Raw genomic sequence first — 27,514 nt, 5'->3', positions numbered from 1 at the left:
AGATTTCCACCACAGACCCTAACTTCCCGATGAGCGAAGATCTTTTAACGGTTTGTGTAATTTGGCAATTTCTCCCCTCTATATTTGGTGATGGTAATCTCACCACTCTTTTTTTTTTTTTGCAGCTCCGATATCTAGCTGTCTGCAGTCTCAAGCGTTTTTAGAGTCAGGAAGAGCAATGGAAACCAAGAAGTAGATTTCTTTAAGTTATTTTTATTTAAATATAGCCTCCTCCAGAATACAATCTTCACAGGAAAAACACTCCGATCGTCTTTTGTACCCTTAAAAACTCTCCCCTGTGCATTGTAAATGAGCCTCTCTTTTGCAGATTGTAAAGAATAAATTAATGTTAAAAGATAAAGAAATCCAAATGTGATGAGCAACAAGAATACCAAGAGGACGGTCCATTCTTTTTAGGAGGATACATAAATTGAATTTATTTCTCCGTGATTGCGCTGGTAAACAACAACTAATTATTTCATTTACACATCTCTCCTGAGAATACAGCAGCAGGAAGCTGTCTTTGTTAGGCAGAACATTGTTCTTCAGTACTTTTTTTTTTTTCTTAGACACTTTCATGCATGATTTTCAACAGAACACTCAGATACACAGAAAGTCCTCAGGCAATTCTCATATCAGATTTAATGTAATATGCCAAAAGGGGGGGAATAGTTCCTCATAGCAGTTCTCCAGAAAAAAAAACAAAACTTTTGTTTCGATGCAGTGGGGCTGTGCCTGCACTGCATGGGTTAACAGTTTGTTTTGTCCAGGGGTGCACAAAAAAAAAAAAAAAAAAAAAGAAAAAAAAAGCAAGCTACACTTACCCAAATCTTTCCCCCCCACATCCAGCAGTGGACTGTTCCTGCCGTCCTCACATCCAAAGCTAGCCTACAGGCGTGATGAAGTCAGGAACAGTCTACGCACAAGACCTTTAACGTGTTAACGGGGGTGTAGCAGAAGCAGCAGAAACCGGTCTTGTGCTTGGAGGATTGGCAGATTAGGTAAGTATATTGCAAGCCATGGCCAGGTTGTTTATCGGCCGACTTTTCGTCCGCACAAAAAAACGCTCGATATTCACGCCATTAGTGGGGCCAGCCCATCGGCGGAAAAATCCGCAAAAAACGGCCATTTTTCGCGGACATGGGTGGCAGCATCAGCAATGGGGCCGACCGATTTTTCGTTTATCGGCCGAAAATTTGGCCGATAAACAGCCTGTCTATGGCTTGCATTACTCCGCTCTCCGAACCCCTGGACAAAAACGAGCAGTTAACGTGGGATAAAAAAAAAAAAAATTCCCCGGGCTCTTCTTTAACTACTTGAATGGCACCTTGTAAAACCCCTTCCTTGTCAGGTCAGTTTTCAGTGATGGGATAGTTTGACTGGCAATTACTCCATCATGCAAAAATGAACAAAACATTTTATATCATTTGGCTGAAAAGACTCAAGGTTTTTTTTTTTATGCATGAAGGTAAAAAACCTTCTGTGTACAGCAGCCACCCTATTACTGAATTGAGCCCCATCAAGATACAGTGGTATGCACGAGAACCTCGGCTTTTCTGGGTCTCTGCCTCCTCCTGTCAACCACAGCCAGTGAGCCAATGAGGAGACAAAGGGGGCGGGGCTGAGCCACAGCTCCATGTGTGAATGGACGCACAGAGCAGAGGCTTGGGAGTGAGTTTGCTCAGGTGCCCCCATAGCAAGCTGCTTGCAATGGAGGCACTTGACCCGAAGGAGGAGCCAGCTGGGGACCCGAGAGGAGGAGGATCCAAGCTGCTCTGTGCAAAACCACTACACACAGCAGGTAAGTATAACATGTTTGTTATTAAAAAAAAACAAAAACAAATCTGAACCTTTAGTATCGTTTTAAGAGCTTTCTCTTGGTGGTATTTATTTTTATTATTATATATATATATATATATATATATATATATATAAAATATAAAAAACTTTATAAAAAAGGAAAAAAGACCACACACACAAAAAAAAAAAAAAAAAAGAAACCTTTTCCCCTGCTTTGCTCTATAAAACATATGGAATAAGAATGGCAGGACAAGTAGACACCCCAAGCTGATCTCATTTTTTTGCCACAATTGTTTGGAAAAAGAATATGCTGGTATTGAGGGAGGTTAAAATATGGAGCTCTCTTACTGTAGAGTCGTATATCAGCACTGTTGGCCTATTTGTTGGAAACCAAACTGGTGAACAAATTTTCTGAACTATTAGAGGTCTGTTCTCATTGTATCTTGTTATGAAAAGAAGGGGAGATGAAGGGGTTTACCTTATGCTAACAGCAATATATATCTATCTATCTCTCTCTCTCTCTATGTCTGTATATATCTCACATATACACACACAAACCCGGAAGAAAGGTGGGCTTTAACACCCAGTTGCTGCACACAGGGGCGGGCTGACAACTCATGGGGCCCCCGGGCAATAGGGGATCATGGGGCCCGTGTCCTCTCCCACACTCAAATCACACCCAAAAAAGCCTATGAAAAGGTACCAGGAACATCTCATGGGGCCCCCTACTGACCCCGGGCCCTCGGGCAGTGTCCGAGTTCCCCAATGGTCAGTCTGCCCCTGGCTGCACATATGCATCCATAGTGGCAAAGGTCACATCACATGCTGAAAGCGTGCTCACAGCAACCCTACCAAGCTGTTTTCAACAGCTCTCGGTCAAGACTTCTGCTTGGGAGCATGTGGAACGAACTTCCCAATCATGTAACTGCTCTCAGAGCCAATCAGAGTGGTCACTTGATACAGAAGCTGCGCTGCCTCCCAGGCATTAATGTACAGGTCACATACAGTGGGAAGATAGAGATGAAAGGGTTCATTGGCAGATATAAATAAAAATGGAGACAGAGCCTCTGGGAAGAATATCACACAAAAGATTATGCACATAAAGAAAAAAGGAGGATATATTAGGAAGAGCTGCTATCTAACCCCTACAAGGCAGGGTAAATATGTACCAAAAAAGCAAAAGGCAGCGCTCCTCAAAATAATAGATCTCCGGATGAGTGAACTCAAAAAAATATACATTTTATTTTATTTCAGGTACTTATATAGTGCTGTCAATTTACGCAGCACTTTACATATATATAGTACATTCACATCAGTCCCTAACCCTCAAGGGGTGTACAATCTAAGGTCCCTAACTCACATTCATACATATACACATACTAGGGCCAATTTAGACAGGAGCCAATTCACCTACCAGCATGTCTTTGGAGTGTGGGAGGAAACCGGAGTACTCGGAGGAAACCTACGCAGGCACAGGGAGAACATGCAAACTCCAGGCAGGTGGTGCCGTGGCTGGGTTTCGAACCAACGACCCGAGTACTGCCAGGTGGAAGTGCCATTTAGCCACTGTGCTGCCCACACAAGTAATATATCAAATAATGTCAACCAAAGCAATGTGACAAATGATACAGTGAATAAACAACCAAGTGTCCAACAACAGTCCATATAAATAAGTGTTCATAAAAATAGTAAAACTTTTTTAATCCTTTATATTAATTCTTGTATAATGTGGCTAAAAAAAAAAACCACTGAAAATCCACCAAGTGAACTGAATCGACTCACCAGAGCATCCGACGTCCTCCAGGAGAGGAAGGACACTCTGCTCCTGGAGGATGTTGGATGATGAAACGCGTAGGGAAGGGCCTCAGAGGTGATGTCACCACGTACGGGTGAGCTGCAGTTGTCTGTTGAGACCACTGGAGCAAAACCTATAATTATCGATGTCTTATGCTTGATATTCTAGTGTCTGCTTAGACACTGACAAATGTGAGTGGTTTTAACACGTTTTGTATTGAATAAAACCTGGATGGTTTTACACTATGTGGATTCCTTTTTTTCTTCCTTTATGTCCCATTCTGAGCATATGAGGAGCCAATTGCTATTTGAAGGAGTTGCAAATCAGCTGGTGTATGCTTCTGCAGATCGTTACTCCCAGAGCTAAAGCCGTTGTGGATGGTTTATAAACTTACCAGCATGGCACTCTGGTGAGTGGATTCAGTTCACTTGGTGGTGGAGTTTTCTTTAGCCATATTATACAAGAATTAATAGAAAAGGATTAACCTCCCTAGTGGTCTGATTATGTCCGTAATTCTGTGCTCAAAGTGGTATTTTTTTGCATGGAAATATGTATTTTTTTTATTGTAGGCCTGTAATTTTTAGGAATAACTCACTGAAATCTGTCTGAACAAGAGTCTATAAATATCCCGGGTATAATAAAACTTGAAACACAAAATCATAAATTATAATTTAATAATCATTAAAAAATAATAAATTTAATTCAATAATATAATCAAACCAAAAAACACTGAAATTTGAAATATAGCGCCAAGTTTGCACATCGCTGAGCAAAGTCGCAGAATCGTTTTTGGTGTCTGATGATGAATTTCTACACGAATCATTATCACTCAATTCTGCAAGTGGTTCTGATTTACTATCGCTGTTCTCTAGCCGGTCTAAAACCGCTTTTGACCTAAAGGGACCCTTTTTGGACGTTTCTCAGTTTCCAGGCAGAAAGAACAGTAAAAATGCAGGCAGGGCGCAGGACAAAGCACTCGGGACAAAATGTATGTGAAATGGTTTGATACAGGAATGTTATACTATGTGATTTTAGTGAATGTCACTTTTTCCCATTTTTAAATTTCCCACCAGTTCCGGCCCACGTACGTCCCGACGTCGCAGGGAGCGGAACCCGGAAGACGGATACGGCATCGGCCGGAGGACATTGCCGGGGACATCGCGGGAGCGCCGGACAAGGTAAGTGAAGAAGAGATCCCGGATCAACGCTGCAGAGTATTCCCGAGTGTAGCTCAGGATTACCGCTTGTGGTGCTGAAACTTTACCCTGAGCTACACTCGGGAATACCGCCAGGGGGGGTTAAAGAAGATTGATTGGTTCAGAAACACTATTTTTATGAACACTATTATTTATATGGACTCTTTTGTTGGACACTTATTTGTTTATTCGCTGTATCATTTGTCACATTGATTTGTTTTGTTTGACATTACTTGATATATTATTCATGTATAATTTTTCAAGTTCACTCATCCAGAGATATATTATTTTGAGGAGCGCTGCCCTTTGCTAATTTGCAGATATGCAGGACCGATTGGAGATTAGATAAACAGCAGAGGATGGGGTGGTGTTAAAAAAAAAAAAAAATCCCACAATCCCCCTGAATCTGCTGCTAACTGTAATCTGAAAATAATGAATGGTTGGTCATTCAATAATTCCACCATTGTGAGAGAAAGGGGCGGGCACTCAGATATAAACAGTGCTACTGTTTATATCTATTTGTGATCCCTCTGATTGGTCACCACAGCCATCACAATGTACAGAGCCAATTAGCTCAGCTCTGTACATTATGTCTGTGATTTGAGCCATCAGATGACAGAAATTAACAAACACACTGGCAGGCTTAAGGCTATGTCTGCAGTGCGGTTATAAACATCCACCACTTGACCATTCACAAAACATACGGCAATTGATAGGTTAGCACTACCCTGTGCTTGGCCATGGAAGGAAAAGAAACAGATTTACTTTATTCTGTAACTTCAAAGCAAAAGTAACAGTCTCTTAAAAATAAAGCCCCAGCTGCTACTTCACTTTCCTGCATTCCCCTGCTGTTCTGTTTTTCTTGAATCAGGAAACCATGCCCAGTGTAAGCTCATGTCAGATGTGTTGGTTCTGTCACAGGGCTGATGATTTCCTCCCTTCCCTTACATGCAATAGGCAGCTCAGATCCAAGCACTGCATCTTGGGAGAAGGTCACATGCTCCCCAAGTCTAGAAGCACGACCAACTCCTGAGGGTTTTGACAGTGAACCCAATTGTTAAGCAGTAGTGGTGTCTGTTGGGAGGAATGGGGGAGAGAAGTACTGGCGTCTGTTTTCAGCTGTCACCCATTGTGGTGGCCAACAATAACATAAACCTGTTGTTTCTATGTCCTCTGTGGGCATACCATCTTTGTTAGCTGACATTTTGGACCTAAAAAAAAAAAAAAAAAAAGACTTACCCACACGAAGCTTTACATATGTTTGAAGTGATCACTGCTCCTCCCTACTGGACCAGCCTAAGCAGATCTATAATCTACTGACAAAACTTTCCTCCACTTTACCTAAAACTAAAGTGTTGGCCAAGAAAGGTCTTCTGCTACCACAGGTGTCCAGAGAAGACTTCTTGTACATCAATTTTACTTTGTCACAAATGCCTCAACTTAAGGCGTAAACTTTGCCCATGCCAGCCCCTATGTCAGGGGTCTCCAGACATTCTAAACAAAAAGGGACAGTTTACTATTCTTCAGACTGAAGAGGGGCTGGACTGTGGCCATTGGGAGTAGAAAATGTCCTGGTGTTGGTGGGAGTGACCATTGCCCCGTCGTGGGTGTCCGTGGGAGTGACCATTGCCCCGTCGTGGGTGTCCGTGGGAGTGACCATTGCCCCGTCGTGGGTGTCCGTGGGAGTGACCATTGCCCCGTCGTGGGTGTCCGTGGGAGTGACCATTGCCCCGTCGTGGGTGTCCGTGGGAGTGACCATTGCCCCGTCGTGGGTGTCCGTGGGAGTGACCATTGCCCCGTCATTCGTATAATTGGGAGGAATAGTGCCCTATTGTGGGTGTCATTTGGAGGAATAGTGCCCCATCATTAGTACTAGTGAAAGGAAAAGTGATCAATTATTGGTATCAGTGGAATAGTGTCTCATCATTGGTATCAGTTGGAGGAATAGTGCCACACTGTTGGTGTCACTGGCAGGAATAGTGTCAGTGGGAGGAAGTGTCCCATCATTGGTGTCAGTAGAAGGAATAGTGCCCTATTATGTGTGTCAGTGGGAGAAATAGTGTCCCATCACTGGTATCGCTGGGAGGTATAGTGCCCCACTGTTGGGGTCAGCAGCAGGAATAGAACCCCAAGGGCCAGATAAAGGCAAGCAAGAGGCCACATTTTGAGGACTTATACTATTGGAGTGCCTCACTGGCCAACAAACACTCTCAGCAGATGGCGAATTCCTTGGGTGTGAAGTTGAGACCTCTGTTGGTGCATAATCTCCAAAGAGCCTTTTTTTTTTTTTTTTTTTTTTTTTGACAACAGAAGTTTATAACAGGTACCTTGTAATGACAACTCTTAGGAAATAGTTTCAGACAGAGTGGAGAAAAGGTTCACTTTCAAGTTTGGCTTAAAAAAACCTACGTATTCCACAAAAACATTAAAGATGCAAAAAATACTTTTCCTCTGGATATAAGGAATATGGGGAATGCTGGAGAATGGCAGCATTCTGCTGGAGGAGGATCAGAGCTGGCAGAACACTGCTAATGGGCCAGTATCTGGTTACATAATTGACCATCAGGGAAGATTTCTGATTTATAGAAGAAAAATGACATGACCCAGTTTGGGGATTAAAGGCATTTTTTTGGCTCCACCCACTCTCCTGAAAAATTAGGAAATATCTTCTCGTTTTTAGGATATGTGATGGAATGAGACACGAATACCTTTTTTTTTTTTTTTTTTTTTTTTTTTTTTAAGGTGTCTTTGCTATGCTACTCGCTGCTTTGGTTCGAGATCTTTTGGATTCAGTTAGTCCCATTGACCGTATAATGTCTTATATTGTCTTGTTGGGTCTCAAGTCATACTCCATAAAAGCCATGGTTCCTATACACTGCACTGATGAAGGCCAAAAATACAGAAACAACTCTATGCAGTTTGGAACACATTACTCTCTAATATTGGGCCATATTTACAGTCAGCGGTTCTGAATGTGCATTTGATTGTTTGGAGTGTTAATGAATTATATGGATCGCTCCACCCATTCTTCTGAAAAGAGGAATAACCTGCCTATTTCTGAGATGTAGGATTCCTGATGGAATGGAACATGGGAATACCTTCGGTTCTAAAAAGGCCTTACTGCGCTAGACACCAATTGAGCTAGAGGGCTTTTTGATTCCTTTGGTCCCTTCCCACCATACCTTGTATGATAATACTGTCTAAAATGGAAAATTATATATTTTTTTCACCTAGGAATTCTATGAATTACATAAAGGTCTGATTTTTTTTCTAGCCAAAATTCTATGTTTATTTTAAATATTTTCAGGACAATGTGCAAGAAGCCTGTGAATGGAATGTCTGAGTGCAAGTAGGAATTTGGACCTCTTGCATACGTTGGTATATGTATCTTCAAAAAACAGTTCTTGGTCTCCTTCTTGGCCACCAACTGTTGAGGAAACTCAAACCTCATGGACGGGCTGTGGTTTGGAGTTTTGCCGCAGTTGGTATCGCCTTCACTGTGGAGGTCTTCCGAAGCCTATCACTTTTCTGACCCAGCAGATGTTTGTGACACATTGGTATCAGCGGAGGGCTCTTCTGTAATGGTGGAACTGTTATTTTCTGGTGAAACCGAACTCTCGGAGGTCACTAGGTCTGCACTTTCTTTGGGTTTATCACCTTCTCCTTCCAGTATTCCTTCACCTGCCGAGATTGACTCGGTGTCTTTCACCTCTGGAAGACAATATAGTAATTTCACATTATGTTAAAGAACTCTCCCAATCACCAAATGCGTCAAATATAAATAGATAACATAATTAAAAGGGAGAAAAAAAAAAGCGCGCGGGCGAGAAGAGAGCGCGCACGAGAGAAATAGAAAGCTAAAGAAAAAGAAAGAAAAAGCGTGAGAAAAAGGAAAAAGAAAAAAAGAGAAAGCAAAAGAGAAAGCAAAAGAGAAAGCAAAAGAGAAAGCAAAAGAGAAAGCAAAAGAGAAAGCAAAAGAGAAAGCAAAAGAGAAAGCAAAAGAGAAAGCAAAAGAGAAAGCAAAAGAGAAAGCAAAAGAGAAAAAGAGAAAGCAAAAGAGAAAAAAAAGAGAAAGCAAAAGAGAGCAAAAGAGAGAAAAAGAGAAAAAGAGAGAAAGCGTTAGGGATAAGGGACAAACTGTTACTTGTGATTAGACACTGTAATGTTTTGCCACACTTAGTAAAATGTTGAAACTTTGCCTGTTGCGTGGTCTGAAGTTATTAAAGAAGTGTAGTGCAGGTAACTGGCTCCACATGTGGTCTCCCACTTGGGTCAATACCACATTGGGGTATGAAGACAGTAAAATGGTTACTAGAGGTAATGGAAGCCAACAGCCAGTCAAGCAGCCTGTTAAGCGTGTTACGCGTGTACCCGTGTCAGGTAGGAAAGCTTTTAGCAGCGAGGGAGATGTTGTCACTCCTTTTATAGCAGTCCACCTCCCATAGCAATGGGAGCAGATTGGCACTGCCAAGGTCCCTACCCTGTGCAGGGGTACGGGATGTCAAGTGCATACATGGAGCCTGCACTAAGTGTATGGCGGGGTTCCATTTTGCTACTGAGACAGAGGTAGTGGGTACAACCTACTTGGGTATAACCAGCCTGCCGGATTTTACATACAATTATCACTAGAGGCTGGTATAGCTGCTAACAATAATCACTGTCTTCTCCCGGCGAGGATGGCTTTCCCCACCCCCCCCCCCCAAGCCAGGAGAATACAATGACTGTTGGAGGAACCAAGCAAACTTCGCTCCAAGTATGGCCTGCCTAAGCAGTGGATTTCCAGTGTCCACTCCTGGCACCGTAGCAGATAACATGAAGGGGAGTACTATAAAAGAAAAAAGGGACTTTAGAACTACTTGAAATACTGTAAATAAAAGCCCTCTAAAGGCTCAAGTTTGTTTACCTTCATGCAGCCTCGACAGCCTCTGCTTTCTGAGGACTCTTCCTCCTCATTGGTTGAGACAGCAACGGGAGCCCAGTGGCTCCCGCTGCTGTCAATCACAGCCAGTGGGCCAATAAGAAGAGTGGGGGGCGGGGCCTTGGGAATTAGCACGGTGAGTGGCTTTCCCTGGGGCACTGCTTGAGAAAGAGGAGCCGGGTGTCCCGTAAGACTCGAAAAGAAGAGGATCTGTGCTGCTCTGCGCAAAAGCTCTGCAGAGAGCAGGCAAGTATAGACGACATGTTTGTTATTTTAGAACCCCCCCCAAAAACAAGCTTTGTCACCTTCAGTTTTTGTAAATGGGTGGCTGGAAGAGATTGATTTTGAAATAAAAAATCACAAAAAAAAAAAAAGAAAAATGTACAAAAGATATTTAGATAGATACACAGGGTGTATACTGTATACCTCTGAATAAAAAAAAAAAAAAAAAAAGCAAATGGAATTTAATTAAAGGGAAATTCCTTTTTTAACAGACTCCCTGGAAGAGAAATCTTCACAGAATGAAAGATTTTGGATAGACCAGAGAAGCTATTGTGGTGGAATCTCGTAGGAGGATCACCCTGCAGGTTACATAATTATAGCGCACGCTTCACTGTTTAATGGAGAGTATAATAATGTGTAGATGGCTTCCAGTCTATTCCCAGCTCTACAAAGGATGAGGCAAAGCATCACCAAGACTTCAGTGGCTCAGCGCTCAATCATGTTCTCCCTCCTCTGGTGCTGGAAAATATCATTGTGCATCAGAGAAGTACAGAGAATTTACTGACAAAATGGTGTTCCATCCAGTGTACTGCCATGCCGATAATGTGAGAAGGGGGCCAGGAGTACTGCTGCTGTTTTAGGAAGTGGGATTTAAAAGGGAATTTACATTTTGTAAAAGCAGACCTAATCCTAACTGGATGACTTGAAGATTGCAGTGTAATAATAAAGCTGGTCTCAGGCTCCTATTTCCACACACCCTCGCCCTATTACCTTCACCCAGAAATGAGCTAACAAATGCCTTTTTTCCCCCCATGAAATTCCACTTTTGTCATCTATATTCCATCTCAGTGCTGCGGATTCCCTCCAACCACTTTGACATATCTTCTCTACATGAACATTGATTGGGGGGTGGGAAGATGTGGCCGGCTACTACATGTGAGCTGACATGTGATTTTTGGCTCCCACACATCATCCTTGGCTCACCCCATTGCTGTTCACTCGATTCATCTCAGGAACGTGGTGGATCCCAGACCCACCATTACCCAAGTTTGCAGAGTCAGCTCACATGTAGTATCCGGTCTGGATGCAGACTCTGAAAACTTGGGTAACGTGGGGTCTGGGATCCACCACCTTCCTGAGATGAAGCGAGTGAACAGCAATGGGGTGAGCCAAGGATGATGTGTGGGAGCCAAAGAGCACGTCAGCTCACATGTAGTATTCGGTCTGGATGCAGACATGTGCTCTTTGGCTCCCACACATCATCCTTGGCTCACCCCATTGCTGTTCACTCGCTTCATCTCAGGGAGGTGGTGGATCACAGACCCCACGTTATCAAAGTTGGCATAGTCTGCATCCAGACCGGATACTACATGTGAGCTGACGTGCTCTTTGAACAGCAATGGGGTGAGCCAAGGATGATGTGTGGGAGCCAAAGAGCACGTCAGCTCACAGGTAGTATCCGGTCTGGATGCAGACATGTGCTCTTTGGCTCCCACACATCATCCTTGGCTCACCCCATTGCTGTTCACTCGCTTCATCTCAGGAAGGTGGTGGATCCCAGACCCCATGTTATCCAAGTTGGCAGAGTCTACATACAGACCCCAGGAAGTGGACAATCGGCCAAGGAACAAGCTAGAGAGGCAGCGGCTTTAAAGACAGGTGCATTTTTTTTTGGGCAAACTCCCCTAAACCTCCCACACCGAGAGTATGCTGTCCCCTGTAGGCTCTGAATCCTTTTGTTAACTTCATTTGCTCAATGAAGACCAGGCCGCAGCACCACTTGCCACCAACAGCTATTAGAGAAGAAACAATGACAAAATGAGTACAACCTCTTCCCCAAGGACCCCAGAGACCACACTGGAGAGGATAAGTGCCCAGAACCCACCTTAACTGCTTGCCAACCCCCAGATAGCTGAATGATGGCTACACTGCAGCCAGCCAATTCTGGGAGGGTGTCATATGACGTCCTCCCAGAGCGCGCTCTCCTGCGTGCCCCCGGCGATCTCCGTAATCGCTGTGTCCTACGAACACAGCTGATCACGTAATGTGGTAAAAGACCAATCACAGTGGCCTTTTACCACGTGATTAGCTGTGTCCAATGACACGCTGATCACGGGAAATGCTGGTTCTCGGCTGCACTTTCCTTGCACTGTCAGAGCGCGAGGAAAGTACTGCCGAGAATTGGCAGTTGTCAGAGTAGGGATCGGCACCGATCATCAGGGCACTAATGATCAGTGCCCTGATGATTGGTGCCCAGCAGTGCCACCCACTAGTGCCGCCACCTGTGCCCAGCAGTGCCGCCAGTCAGTGCCACCTATCAGTGCTGTCTATCAGTACCCATCATCAGTGCCACCTATCCGTGACTCCTCAGTGCTGCATATCAGTGCCCGTCAGTGCCGCCTCATCAACGCACATCAGTGAAGGAGAAAAAAAAAAACTTACCTGTTTGAAAAATTTTATAACAGAAACAAAGAAACTTTTTTTAAAATTTTTTTGCATTTTTTTTTTGTTTATAGCGCAAAGAGTAAAGTGCCCAGCGACAATTAAATACCACCAAAAGAAAGCTCTATTTGTGAGAAAAAAAAAAAGATAAAAATTTCATATGGGTACAATCTTGCATGACCGCGCAATTGTCATTCAAAGTGCAACAGTGCTGAAAGCTGAAAATTGGCCTGGAGGGGAAGGGGGTATAAGTGCCCTGTAGGCAAGGGGTTAAAGGACGGTCAGGTAACAATGGGTCAGGGAAGACATCTCCCTACTACACCATGATCTCCGGTACGTGCACGCACCTCCGCTCTAGAAGGCCAAATCAGCTGATGCTAAAACTTCACTAATCAAGGCAGATGCCAACGCTCTTAAATCTGAAGATCCAGAGAATAAAATGAGGCACAACAACCTTAGACTGCCAGAATGTGCCGAAGGTGCTGCTACTACCGATTTGGCAAGGGCTTTGGACGTAATTGGCAAAGAAAACCGCTCTTTGCGGTGGAAAGGGCACACAGTGTTCCAACCTGTCCTGTGCCCCCGGATAACCCCGAGCAGCTTTTCCTCTTTAGTCTTTTAACCACTTCCTGTCCGGACACTTTTACCCCCTTCCTGCCCAGGGCAATTTTCAGCACTATCACACTTTGAATGACAATTGCACGGTCATGCAACACTGTACCCAAATGAATTTTTTACCATTTTTTTTGACACAGATAAAGCTTTTTTTTGTTGGTATTCACCGCTGGGATTTTTATTTTTTTTGCTATGTAAATGAAAAAGTCCAAAAATTTTGAAAAAAAAAGTGTTCATAAAATTTTGCAAATAAATATTTCATCATAAATCTTGGCCAAAATTTATTCCGTTATCTTTTTAGTAAAAAAAAAATCCAAAATTAGTTTATAACCAAAAATTATAATTAATCATTTTTTTTACATTCAATTATTTTTTATATTACTTTTTTTACATACTGTCACCCTAGCAGTACAGTGTCATCATGGTGACACTGTACTACTTGTGGGGGGTGATGAAGATTTTTTTTTTTCTACACTGATTGCTTTTACACCCATATTCTCTGTCTGCATTCTTGCACTCATTGAGAAGTACTGAGTGAGCTGTGATTGGTCACAGCTTGTCACATGGTACAAGGCTGTTGTGAATAGCCCTGTACCATGTGATCTCTGTGATCATTCACAGATTCCACACGTAGTAAGCAATGATGTCACAAGTGACATCTTGCTTACTACTTTGCATGTGATCACCGATTGGCCAATCAGTGATCACATGATCGGGACCTTGTACAGAGTTCCCGTCCGACGATCGGTGTTTCACTGTGTCCGGAGGACACAGCGGGCACCGGATCGCGCAGGGAGCGCGCACAAGCAGGGTTCGGGGAGGCAGTTTATAAACGGCCAACCGACCCTGCACTGCCACCGTCCGGCCGTTTATATGCAATGGCCAGTCGGGAAGTGGTTAAAGAGATACTAAAGGCTTACATTTTTTTTTCTCAAAAAATAACAAAAACAAGTCTATACTTACCTGCTGTGTGCAAAGAGCAGCCCCAATCTTCTTCTCGGGTCCCCTGCAGGCTCTCCTGGCCCCTCCCTCCTGTCTGCTGCCCCCACAGCAAGCAGCTTGCCACGAGGGCACCCGCTACTCCATGTGTCCATTCACACACGGAGCTGCAGCTCGGCCCCGCCCCCCTCTCCCTTCTCAGCGGGAGCCATTATCTCAGCCAATGAAGGGAGGGAGTCCCTGGATAGCCGAGACTCCAGTGCACATCGCTGGATTGAGAGGGGGCTTAGGTATTAGGGGGGGCTGCTGCACAGAGAAAGTTTTTTACCTTCATGCATAGAATGACCATGAGCCTTTACAACCACCTTCACTTATAAGGACAAGGAAAGCTTCCCTCACAGATCTAGATAGCCGAAAGGTCTCTCTAAAATGGCAAGTCATGCTGTTCCCTGACATTTCACCCCCACCGAAATACAAAAATGAAGGGCTTGATTTCAGGAACAGTGACTCCAATATTCAATGATCTACGCCTCCAGACTAAGGAGTGGCTAGTAACTCCCACCTGGACACCCCAGCAATGGATTCTAATTGATATATTTACCAAAAAATTAGAAGATCATTGTTAGGCTTTAACGTGTTACTAAACCACATCAGTACAATCATTCTGTAGATGCAGTAATGCATGCTTGTTATACTCACTGTGGAACCTAAGGGATTAATCCTCTGCATTATGTAAAAAGGCCATTTGATTCTGACTTCTCTGCTCCTCCTCTTGTTCAAATGTCCACGTCTTATCTCCTGATAAGACAGAATGAACTGTAGCCATTCTGCACATGCTCAATTTAGTGTGTATTGCTGGAGAGGTTTATTTACCTCTTGAGAGAGTGCTGATTGGCCCTGTGCTGATCACATGCAGTGTGCAGACACAGGTCAGGGGTTCTGCATCCTCCTAGAGCAGAATGAAAACTTCTACAATCTTTAACCAGTGCTCTGCTGGACACTGATAGAAGTCACAGAACTGCTATATACTGCTGATGAGCAGTTTATATTTTTTAAAATAATTGCATTTCCATGTTCTGTGTACTGTGGGAGACCGGATATAGTGAATGCGGGGTCCGGGGAGACCGGATATAGTGAATGCGGGGTCCGGGGAGACCGGATATAGTGAATGCGGGGTCCGGGGAGACCGGATATAGTGAATGCGGGGTCCGGGGAGACCGGATATAGTGAATGCGGGGTCCGGGGAGACCGGATATAGTGAATGCGGGGTCCGGGGAGACCGGATATAGTGAATGCGGGGTCCGGGGAGACCGGATATAGTGAATGCGGGGTCCGGGGAGACCGGATATAGTGAATGCGGGGTCCGGGGAGACCGGATATAGTGAATGCGGGGTCCGGGGAGACCGGATATAGTGAATGCGGGGTCCGGGGAGACCGGATATAGTGAATGCGGGGTCCGGGGAGACCGGATATAGTGAATGCGGGGTCCGGGGAGACCGGATATAGTGAATGCGGGGTCCGGGGAGACCGGATATAGTGAATGCGGGGTCCGGGGAGACCGGATATAGTGAATGCGGGGTCCGGGGAGACCGGATATAGTGAATGCGGGGTCCGGGGAGACCGGATATAGTGAATGCGGGGTCCGGGGAGACCGGATATAGTGAATGCGGGGTCCGGGGAGACCAGATATAGTGAATGCGGGGTCCGGGGAGACCGGATATAGTGAATGCGGGGTCCGGGGAGACCGGATATAGTGAATGCGGGGTCCGGGGAGACCGGATATAGTGAATGCGGGGTCCGGGGAGACCGGATATAGTGAATGCGGGGTCCGGGGTTTAGTAACACTTTAAAGACACTTTCACCGATTAAAGCAGTATTAAACCCAGAAAGCATACATTTTATTGCAGTTTACCAGTTAGATGTGATTTTTATTCGTAGGTTTTCGCTCTATTTTCATCTGGTTACCTAGCCAGTAAGTCAGTTATTTGAAAGAACAAGCTGTCTTGCAGAACACGTATCAGCTACAGAGATGATACAAACCATTTAACACTAGCAGGGGTGCTTACAACGATCAGGTTTTGTTCATTTATGTAACCCTGTATCACGTAAGGTAATAAAACAGTTTGCTGTAACGGCTTATAAAGTGTGAGCTGGAATTTGGCTTCAATTTGTTAGTGTATCTAAGTCTCCTAGTAGATTTAACACGCCCCTTCCTCCAGACTGACAATGCAACTGTCCAAAGGTGTCATCTGTTCTATTTCAATCAGACTGGGGGCGCTCCAGTACAGGAGGTGTGTTACTGGCCAGATCAGCAGGTGAAAACAGCTGTGGTAGCTGCATTTGTTTTCTTTTCTTAACCATTTCCCCCTCTAAGGATTGGTAAGCTGCAATAGATTAAATTTTTTGGATTTGGGCTTAATACCACCTTATAGGCAACACAGACTCCCCCTACCCCCAGCTCACTGACCTTTCTCAGACAACTTTTCCTGCCTTCTCTTCTCTTTGGCAGCTTCCAGCTCTTGTTTTTCTCTCTTGTCCTTCAGCGTCTTGCAGACCTTCTTGTGTGTGAACCAGTGCAACTTCTGACAGTTCTGGTCACAATACATCACCTGAAACACACAGGCACATTACAGAACATTTCAGGAACACATCCGCCTTTCCACAAGCCTGACTACCCCAATCATTACATCTATCTTAGCAGCAGCGAAAAAAAAAAAAAAAAAAATTATTGACCACTTGATCTAACACTCTGAATCTAGTAATTGGGCGACACGGACGTGGGTGGCGGCAAGTGGGCGACACGGACATGGGTGGCGGCAAGTGGGCGACACGGACATGGGTGGCGGCAAGTGGGCGACACGGACATGGGTGGCGGCAAGTGGGCGACACGGACATGGGTGGCGGCAAGTGGGCGACACGGACATGGGTGGCGGCAAGTGGGCGACACGGACATGGGTGGCGGCAAGTGGGCGACACGGACATGGGTGGCGGCAAGTGGGCGACACGGACATGGATGGTAATACTTGGGCGACACGGACATGGATGGTAATACTTGGGCTACACGGACATGGATGGTAATACTTGGGCTACACGGACATGGATGGTAATACTTGGGCTACACGGATATGGATGGTAATACTTGGGCTACATGGATATGGATGGTAATACTTGGGCTACATGGATATGGATGGTAATACTTGGGCTACATGGATATGGATGGTAGTAATTGGGCTACATGGATATGGATGGATTGGCCCATTGGCGTTAAATCCCAGTGCTGTAGGACCCCCGGGAGCCATAGGTGCAGCATCCAACCCTGCTGCCAGAACCCTGCCAAAATATATAGCGGGCTGAATTGTGCAGTAGCTAGATGCTGTTCTGAGCGGCATTCGTATTTAGAGCCGTTCAGAGATGTATGCCCCGATTGCAGGAATTTTGCATTTAGGGAAATAAGTCCCAGAACGCATACAGCCCTAAATGCGAGTAGTGCTCAATACAGAATGCAGCCGTTGTGCTTTTCAACCTGTCAGATTCTGGAAGGCAGTCAACAATATCCATATATGTTTTTCAACTGAATTTAGCCGCTTGTCTGAAGTTAATGCGGAAATTCACTCAAAAAGTCCCGCTGGTTCGTTCCTACCAACCAGCCTGTAAAGGAATACGTAGCCATTTTTTTTTTTATTGGTACCCGCTCCCACTTCTGCAATCAATGCCTAGGCAAGGATGCCATCCCCTGTGCCATCCTCTTCCGCAGCCTCCTGACATATCACAGGTCCCAGGAGGCTTCAGAAGCATTCACTAAGCGGCATGTAAACTTGCACATACACAGAGGTGATGGCTGTGGTTTTTGAGAAAGCAACAACTCGCTTCCATATCTAGGATGGCGGAACCGCAGTGAAAAGAAGAACCGGCGCTGGACCCCAGGCACAAGTTTGTACCTGATTTTTAAATGTCAGCAGCTACAGTATTTGTAGCTGCTGACTTTAAAGAAATTCCTTCTCTAAAAAAACAAAAACAAACGGAGTTCCTCTTTAGGATTTAAAGTGGATCTTCACATTTCATGTCTTCACCTCTCCTCTCCACCTTCCACCGGTTCTCTGCACAATTAGGGATTTTTAACACTTCTTTACCTTTTTTTCATGAAATGGTCTGGCCCAGCCCCCCTTGCACGCCATTCTCCTAAGAAAACAATGTGTACGGTTCTCGTTTTGCCTCCTAAGACATGCAGGTCACATATTCCAGGAGGAAAAGCCTTTCATATAGTAAAAGAGGAGGGGGTGGGCCTAGCAGGGCATCATCGAGAGACGTGTCAACTGAACCCGGAACAGCTGGTAGCCTCTTGATGACGTCACAGCAAAATATCCTGGCGCAGGACCAAGCGCTGCCAAAAGAGGAGGATCGCTGCTTGACAGCACTGGATCGGCTGGGCGTGCGAGTATGAAGTGTGCAGAACTCACCACCATGAAGGTAGGGGTCTTAAAATAAGAAATAAAAAAAAATAAAAAAATTTATTGAGGGGGGTGGGTTTGTGGTGGTAGGGCAAAAACCTGTTTTAAAGTATAGCTAAAGGCAAAAAACTTTTTTTTTTTAGTTTGGGATAGAGTGGAGATGAATCGGAACACTGGTCTGATTTTTAATCGCTGTCTGTGTCCCAGTTTGGGAGATTCACCCTCTCTATTTGTCCAGTTTATGGTTATCAATTAAAGTGAAAGTAAATCCTAAATTTTGGGTTGTCCCCAGACCAAAAATAGAGGGGAAATCTTCCAGTGGGGACACTAGCTCTGGTGATAACCAGGGAGTGCCTCGCTTTGGAAGGATTTCCACACACTTACTATTATGGCTATGGGACAGGAAGTGAAGGGAAATCTCCCTAAGGAGATAGCAATAAAAAAAACAAACAACAACAAATAGGGGTCCCCACCTTCCTTACTCTTCCTAAATTAAAAAAAAGAAAAATATAAGTTCCATTATAGTAAACGTTTCCTATATTTTTTTCTGCTGTATTTGCTGCAGTGCTGAAAAACAGAGTAGTAGCACTGAGTGATCCCAATAATTCCACTCTGCAAATACCATTGTCGTTATGGGACTAACAGGCACTCACCAGCTTGCACACAGAGCACCTCTTATCGGCTCCCTTCTCTCCGCATGTTGTACAGAACTCTGCGGTCACAAAGCCCACCTGGCCGGTAATGGCCTGAGTGAGCACAGAGAAGGCTGTCGGGTCGGATCCCTGAAAGACAAATACACATCAACCACATTACAAATACTAAAAAGTCCAAATGCTAAAGACATCATTTAAAGTGAAACTAAACGCAAAGTGTTTTGTTATTTTGGGATAGATGGCAAAAAAAAAAAAAAAAACAAAAAAAAAAAAACACTTGTCAGAGGTTATAACACTCCCTTACTCTTTGTCCCATTAGGGAGAATTCCCTTCACTTCCTGTCCCATAGCCACAACAGGAAGCGAGAGGAAACCCCTCCTATGCAAGGGAATCCCTGGTTGTCATCAGAACTAGTGTCCCTATTGGAAGACTATGCTACTGTTCTTATGACAACCAAAAATTTGGTATTTTCTTTTGCATTCAATCTCCGTATTGAAGGTAAGACATATGGAGAGGGTGAAGCTACCTAATCTGGGGCCCAGAAAGCAATTAAAAATCTGACAGGTGTTCTAATCCCTCGCAACTCCATCCAAAACTAAATAAAAAAAAAAAGAAAGTTTTGCCTTTAGTTTTACTTTAATTACTGCAGCATGGAAACAGAAAGCCTCCTCTTCTGCCATCGGGTTCCTCCCTGGACACACTGCCACAACAATTTTTAAAATGCTTTACCAGCGCAATACAGAACTTGCGATACGGCGCTGTGTTACTTTAACTGACAATTGCACGGTCATGCAACGCTGCACCTAAGTGAAATTGACATCCTTTTTTTTCCCCCCACAAATCGAGCTCTCTTTTGGTGGTATTTTATCACCTCTGTGGTTTTTACTTTTTGCGTTAAACAAAAAAAAAGTCCGACAAGTTTAAAAAAAAAACAAATATTTTTTATTTGCCATTATAAAACATCCAATAAAAAATAAATAAATTAAAAAAAAAAAAAACTAAAATTTATTTATATTTAGGCCAAAATGTATTCTGCTACATATCTTTGGAAAAAAAAAGCCCAATAACTGTATATTGATTCGTTTTCGCAAAAGTTAGTGTCTACAAACTCTAGGAAGTATACTGGAATTAAGATTTATTTCTTTTTTAATACTAGTAATGGTGGCGATCAGCGACTTCTAGCGGAATTGATATTGCGGCGGACATTTTTACACTGACACTCTTTGGGAACCAGTGACACTAATGCACTGATCAGTGCTAAAAATAGCTGATCACTGTAGTAATGACACTGGTTGGGAAGGGGTTAACATCTCGGGCAAAGAGTTAAATGTGTGCCTAGCTATGTGCTTGGTGTACACTGGGTGGTGCTTGTACTAGGGGAAGTGAAAGATCATGTTCCCAGCTTTGCATGGACACATGATCTTTCACTTCCCTAGTGGTCAGAACAGAGCTCTGCCTTGTTTACATAGGCAGAGCTCGTTCACTGGCACTTGCAGATTGGCTTCTGCTGTGAGCGTTAACAGAAGCAAGCCGCTGGCCATGTGTGCGCACCCCCCTCCAGTGGAAGTGCAAAATCACACACGTACGTACACACACACACACACACACACACACACACACACACACACACACAATTTTGCACAGGAGGGCCACCTTGTAGCAGTAAAACTGCTATAGGGTGGTCTGCACACTGCCATTTTCAGGCTGCAGAGACATCGGTTTTGTAAATTAAGCATCAAGCTTGCTAGCATGTGGTTACCATGTCATAACTGACAGTGATCACATGAACCACTTTGATCATTCATGGTAGCGATCAAAGGAAGGATGTAGTTTAATGCAACCGAAGCATAAGCCAATCTACAGTTTGGGGGCAGGAAGGGGTTAAAAGAAACCGATACCGAGAGAAGAGTCGGCCATTACTAACCTCCTGCTGAAAATGCTGGTTGCTTGGCTATCATTCACCATCTTGACTCAATCTGTTGAACGACTGACCCAGAACAAGTCGCTGACCAAGGACAGCAGGTCAGAAAAGTCACAAGGAAAATGGCGAGGTTGAGGGTCAGCACGGTACCCAAGCAAGTTGTATTTTCAGAATGAGGTCAGCAATGGCAGCCACCAAGTCCACATATCATGGATTCACCTTAAATTGTATTTTAGAATTCTAAAAGTTGCTATTTAAATAATATATTTAGATTAAACAATCTGGAGCATCTACTATGATAATGAATACGGCTCTTACGATTTCCACAGGCGCGATACTTCGGACCAGCTGCTGCAGGAGTGTGGCTTCGCAGAACGGAAACTTCCGGATACTTTCCCGGATGAACTTTTCTTGGAAAACGGGAAAGCAGTCACTGTCCCTGCCTTTCAATAAGCTAAAAAATAGAAAGTTTTCAAATGCATTCTTTGTAGCAAAATGAAACCACAATGATTCTGCCTCCACATTGTAATAACAGAACATAATAGAACTAAGCGGTATCGGAGCGCCACAAAACGAAAACACTATTCAAAGCAAACTCCATCCATGTCTCCATGCTTTATTTTGTTGAGAAATCCCTTTGAAAAAAACATCCTATCTTTCGTAGCCATCACCATTTGATTAAGGGCAGATGATTCATCTAGCATTTACTTTCTGGAATCCATTTGCCCTTAACTCAGGCATGCAGGCAGGAGGGAGTCCTTAGCTGAGAAAGCCCTTCCTCCCCTCCCCTAGATCAGTGGTCTCCAAACTACACTCCAACGATGGGGCACCGTTCCTCCCACGGACACCAACGATGGGGCACCGTTCCTCCCACGGACACCAACGATGGGGCACCGTTCCTCCCACGGACACCAACGATGGGGCACCGTTCCTCCCACGGACACCAACGATGGGGCACCGTTCCTCCCACGGACACCAACGATGGGGCACCGTTCCTCCCACGGACACCAACGATGGGGCACCGTTCCTCCCACGGACACCAACGATGGGGCACCGTTCCTCCCACGGACACCAACGATGGGGCACCGTTCCTCCCACGGACACCAACGATGGGGCACCGTTCCTCCCACGGACACCAACGATGGGGCACCGTTCCTCCCACGGACACCAACGATGGGGCACCGTTCCTCCCACGGACACCAACGATGGGGCACCGTTCCTCCCACGGACACCAACGATGGGGCACCGTTCCTCCCACGGACACCAACGATGGGGCACCGTTCCTCCCACGGACACCAACGATGGGGCACCGTTCCTCCCACGGACACCAACGATGGGGCACCGTTCCTCCCACGGACACCAACGATGGGGCACCGTTCCTCCCACGGACACCAACGATGGGGCACCGTTCCTCCCACGGACACCAACGATGGGGCACCGTTCCTCCCACGGACACCAACGATGGGGCACCGTTCCTCCCACGGACACCAACGATGGGGCACCGTTCCTCCCACGGACACCAACGATGGGGCACCGTTCCTCCCACGGACACCAACGATGGGGCACCGTTCCTCCCACGGACACCAACGATGGGGCACCGTTCCTCCCACGGACACCAACGATGGGGAACCATTTCACCAGTTAACACTTCACTAATTTAATTACCCTGCAGATTTTTTTTCTTTGAATCCAACCATTACATGTTATGAAGGAAAGGTAGCTAAACACACATACAGAGGAGTTATAACTCAAATTTGTGCACATGTATCTGACAGATACACATGAAAGCACAAAAAGAATAGTATCAAAGGGTATTACAGTGACACTAAACACCGATTTAAAAAAAAAAAAAAAAAAAAAAAAAAAAAAAATCTATTCTAGTCTCTCTCTCCTCCAGATTGGTCTGGGTAGGTGACGAAACCCCAAACTTCACTGCCATAAAGGATTGGGATGAGAACGGTATCAATGATTCTAAGTCAGACTCTCACCGGTTGTTTTAGGTGGTACAGCTGTGATGGCGTAGAAGGCTTTGCATGCCTTGTCTTTTAGGACTCTTTTGGCTGGACTGAAACTTCCTGATTGCTTCATTTCTAGGCCAAGATATGTGTAGCTGTGGGATTTATCAAGAGTGCATTTGTTTAATGTGAAGGAAGTTCTTAGTTTTACGTTCTTCCTTTGGAACACCATGATTTTTGTTATCTTTGAATTGATAGGTAGTGCCCATGCGGCACTGTATTGCTCCAGCATTTCGAGGCTGTGTTGTAGGCCTTTCTCTGTTGGTGACCGTAGTAGGACGTCATCTGCATACAGCAGGAACTTCACCTCAGCGTCATGTAGAGTCAGTCCAGGTGCTGGGGAGGATTTTAGAGCTGCAGCCAGTTCATTGATGTAGATGTTGAAGATGGCTGGACTCAGGCTGCAGCCCTGTCTGACTCCACGGACCTAACGGAAGTGTTCTGTTCTTTTCCCGTTCACCTTTACGCTGCAGCTGTTCTCAGTATATGAACTCTTGATGGTATGTGTCAAGTCATAGGCCTTCTTAAAGTCCACACATCAGGCAAATATCTTTCCATGTTTTATATTGCGGAAATGGTGCTTGATGAGGCTGTGCAGGGTGTAGATGTTATCAGTAGTGTGGTGGTTTGACATGAACCACGCCTGGCTTCTACTGAGGACATTGTGTTGCATCAGGAAGCTGAGGATTCTTTTGTTGAGGATACGGTTGAAGTTTCCGTGGTGTGCTGCTGACACATAACCCTCTAGTTGGCTGGATTATACTGGTCTCCCCTCTTATGGATGGGTGTTATGAGGCCTTGGTTCCAAACATGAGGGTAGTAACCAGCACTCAGGACCAGATTGAACACTTTACATATTGTTGCATGCATATCTGAGGAGCTGTGTTTAATCATCTCTGGTAGGATTCCATCCATTCCTCTGGCTTTTTTAGTTCTCAGGTGTTGTCATCTCCCCATTAGTTTGTGTAGTGTAATCAACACATCCAGGGTGTTTTGAAAGTAGTTGATTTTTTTTCCTCCATATCATTTAGTCTTTTGATTACGTCTTTTTGTTCCACAGTTAACGCCTTTTGGAATAATCTTTGTAGAGGCTCTTAAAGTGGTTGAGCCAGATGTTGCCATTTTGGATGTGGAGGTTATTTTTCCTGGGTGCTGAGCCAATGTTCCTCCATATCTCCCAGAAAGTTTTCCTGAAGTGCATCTAACTGTTGCAGGTTGTTGGAGATGAAATTGTGTTTTTTTTTAAGGGTTTGTATTTTTTCTATAGGGTGCTTGGGCTATCCTTAGGTCAGTGTTGTTGGGGTCTCTGTGTTTGGTATTTGAGACCGTCCATAAGGTGTTCCTCAATGCTTTGCATTCTTTCCATTTATTGGATTGTTTGTTGGTTGGTGTCTTGTGGTTGACTTCTCTCAGCTGGGCTTATTCTGCAATGTGTGTAATATTTTGTGGAAGTCCTTTGGTGCCTGGTTCACACCTTGTGAGCTTACCTCAAAAGCATCGTTTTGGAAGGTTTCAAGCTGTTTTTTGATCACACTTTCTCCCCCCTCCCCATATTTAGACATTTGGGCCAAGTTCCTCTTTCAGTAAGGATCTTCCACCTCCCAGATGTCTGCCATATTCATTCTCTTTAGTACACATAACCCTATTTTTGGGCCCCAATACCCAGCTCAGCACTGCTGTCCTTAGTCTGACTCTAACACCCTGCTGTTCAACCTTCAGCCCTTTGGTACTTTTTGTGCAGTGCCCAGGCCCCAACAATCAGTAGTGGAAGCATTGAATTGTAAAGGGACTGCAATGGCAGTGATCTCTAGCAGTCTCTTGTTATATGTTCCCAGATTCTGTGTCCTGCACCATGTCTCCAACTACACCTGTAAAATATCGTAGTCTTTGACCATCTCCTGTGGTTTGTCCATTGACAGTGTTCTGTAAAATTACATATAGTGAACGTTATGTGAAGCCCTTTAGTGATGCCAACTTATAAGTTGACAACCACATCTCTAACACTATGATTGGTGTTTGCACCCTTACTGGTCCCCTTATGACATGCAAGCTGTAACATGCATCCTCCATCATTAGATTCTTACCTTTTAATGAGAGGGTCCAGCTTATCTTCCCCCTCGTGCAGGAAAGTGGTGCATTTCTGGAGGATGCAGCTGATGTAATGCATCTTCATGGCCAGGACCTCATTCATGTCCTTCTGCTTCATACACTTCTCACAGATCAGATCCAGCACTGTGCTGCATTTCTTCAGAGCTTCCTGATCCAGCAGTAGCGGGTTCTCCTGAATCAGGAAAATGATCTGTAAGAAGAAAATGTTTATTTTACGGATTAACATGGTTTTGGAAGATGAAAAAAATTAAGTATCGGATATGGCCTAGCTTGATAATGTGATATATAAAAATAGAGCTGAACTCCAGGCACAAAAACTCTCATTTAAATACATTTCCTCAACAGCCTCAAAGGATATAAATCTGCTTTGTGTGCACCAAATGCCTTTGAAAACCCAAATATTACCTTGTAAAAGTAGCAGTGACATAATCATTGTGCTCTACATAGTCTGTAGGAAGCAGAGCTGTGGGAGGGGCCCAGCAGGCCCCACCCACTACACGTTGCCTGCAGAAAGGGGGGCAGAGACAAGACCAGTTACCCAGCACAAGGAGAGAGCAGCAGTGAGCAGTCTTTAGGACAGGAAGTCTCACACTGGACTACTACACAAATCTGGAAGAAATGTACAAAGCACACTTAGGTTCAGGAGGAAATCACATTACTCCTGCATTAACACAATATTTACTTTACTTGGAGATGAAGTTCAAGGTGAAACCCTAAATACCAAGATGAAAAAAAACAAAAAAAAAAAAAAACAAAAAACAAAAAACAAAGTATTGGGACAGCCCTCCATATTATTGGATTCAGGTGTTCCAATCCCCTCCATGGACACAGGTGTATAGAATCAAGCCCCTAGGCATGCAGACGGCTTCTACAAACATTGGTGAAAGAATGGGTCGCTCTCAGGAGCTCAGTGACTCCAAGCGTGGTCCCGTGATAGGTTGTCACCTGTGCAATAAGTCCATCCGTGACATTTCCTGGCTACTAAATATTCCACGCTCAACTGTTAGTGGGATTATAACAAAGTGGAAGTAACTGGAAACAACAGCAACTCAGCCACCAAGTGGTAGGCCACGTCACATGACAGAGCGGGGTCAGCACATGCTGAAGCGCACAGAAGTCGCCAACTGTCTGCAGAGTCAATAGCTAAAGACCTCCAAACTTGGTGTGGCCTTCAGATTAGCACAACAGTGCATAGAGAGCTTCGTGGAAAGGGCTTCCATGGCCGAGCAGCTGCATCCAAGCCTTCCATCACCAAGTGCAATGCAAAGCGTCGGATGCCGTGGTGTAAAGAACGCCACCACTGGACTCTAGAGCAGTGGAGATGTGTTCTCTGGAGTGACCAATCACGCTTCTCTGTCTGGCAATCCAATGGATGTGTCTGGGTTTGGCAGTTGTAGGGTGTATCTGTCATTGCATGTTTTAAAATACGCCCAATCTAATCTAAAACGCATTTTGCAAGCTTTCAGTGTGCTTTCCATGCATAGCCATGTATAGTAATGTAATGTGCACCAAATATAATATTACACAACAAATGTATCGAACAGCAACACGCTGCCCTTGAAAGGCTCATTTACACCAGATGCGTTGATCTGTGCTGATCTTCAATGAGACCAAATGCAAGAAGATGTAGAAAACGACTGTTCTCTATGTGCACATGTGCGTTGTGAGTTTCATAAAAATGCAGCATATCACAATGCATATCAATGTAAATTGCGAGGCGCTGCATTGCATAAACTTGAATGCAGTGGGGTTTTTTTTTTTTTTTTTTTAAACTTTCAATAAAATAAAAATAAAATTCTCACCACCCTTTACAATGCACATCTGCAGTATCCAGAAAAACGATGCATGCAAGCAGATGTGTGCAATGCTTAATGTACGACACTGATGTGAAGAGCTTTATATATACAGTATCTCCCAGAAGTGAGTCCACCCCTCACATCTTTGTAAATATTTGATTCTACCTTTTCATGTGACAACACTGAAGGAATAACTTTGCTACAATGTGACGTAGTCAGTGTACAGCTTGTATAACATGGAAATTTGCTGTCCCTTCAAAATAACTCAACACACCGCCATTAATGTCTAAACCGCTGGCAACAAAAGTGAGTCCACCCCTAAGTGACAAGGTCCAAATTGGGCCCAAAGTGCCAATAGTTTGTGAGGCCACCATTATTTTCCAGCACTGCCTTAACCCTCTTGGGCATGGAGTTCACCAGAACTTCACAGGTTGCCACTGGAGTCCTCTTCCACTACTCCATGACATCATGGAGCTGGTGGATGTCAGAGACCTTGCGGTCCTCCACCTTCCGTGTGAGGATGCCCCATAGATGCTCAATAGGGTTTAGGTCTGGAGACATGCTTGGCTAGTCCATCACCTTTACCTCAGCTTCTTTAGCAAGGCAGTGGTGGTCTTGGAGGTGTTTATGTTGGAATACTGCCCT

The 27,514-nt window shown here is 44.6% G+C and overlaps 1 protein-coding gene across 2 annotated transcripts in view; it reads right to left on the bottom strand.

Moving 5' to 3' along the window:
* Positions 1-8,053: 8,053 nt before the first annotated feature.
* ANKMY2 (ankyrin repeat and MYND domain containing 2) overlaps positions 8,054-27,514 on the bottom strand; it is a 51,621-nt gene continuing 32,160 nt past the window's right edge. The window contains exons 6-10 of one of the 2 annotated variants that reach the window (XM_089660249.1): positions 25,049-25,263; positions 21,268-21,403; positions 19,029-19,157; positions 16,395-16,536; positions 8,054-8,514 (exon numbers count right to left, since the gene is read on the bottom strand). In XM_089660249.1, coding sequence (XP_089516375.1) covers positions 8,312-8,514; positions 16,395-16,536; positions 19,029-19,157; positions 21,268-21,403; positions 25,049-25,263 — 825 coding nt within the window. In that variant the 3' untranslated portion in view covers positions 8,054-8,311. The remainder of the gene's footprint in view (positions 8,515-16,394; positions 16,537-19,028; positions 19,158-21,267; positions 21,404-25,048; positions 25,264-27,514) is intronic. The other variant, XM_089660250.1, reaches the window with a different exon arrangement.

This window comes from Staurois parvus, unplaced genomic scaffold, assembly GCF_062004578.1.
Source record: "Staurois parvus isolate SC_StPar_1 unplaced genomic scaffold, SC_StPar_1.0 ptg001220l, whole genome shotgun sequence".
In the NCBI taxonomy this organism is placed as follows: Eukaryota; Metazoa; Chordata; class Amphibia; order Anura; family Ranidae; genus Staurois; species Staurois parvus.
Note: the sequence above shows the minus strand (reverse complement) of the source record. Positions and strands in the feature narration are given on the sequence as shown.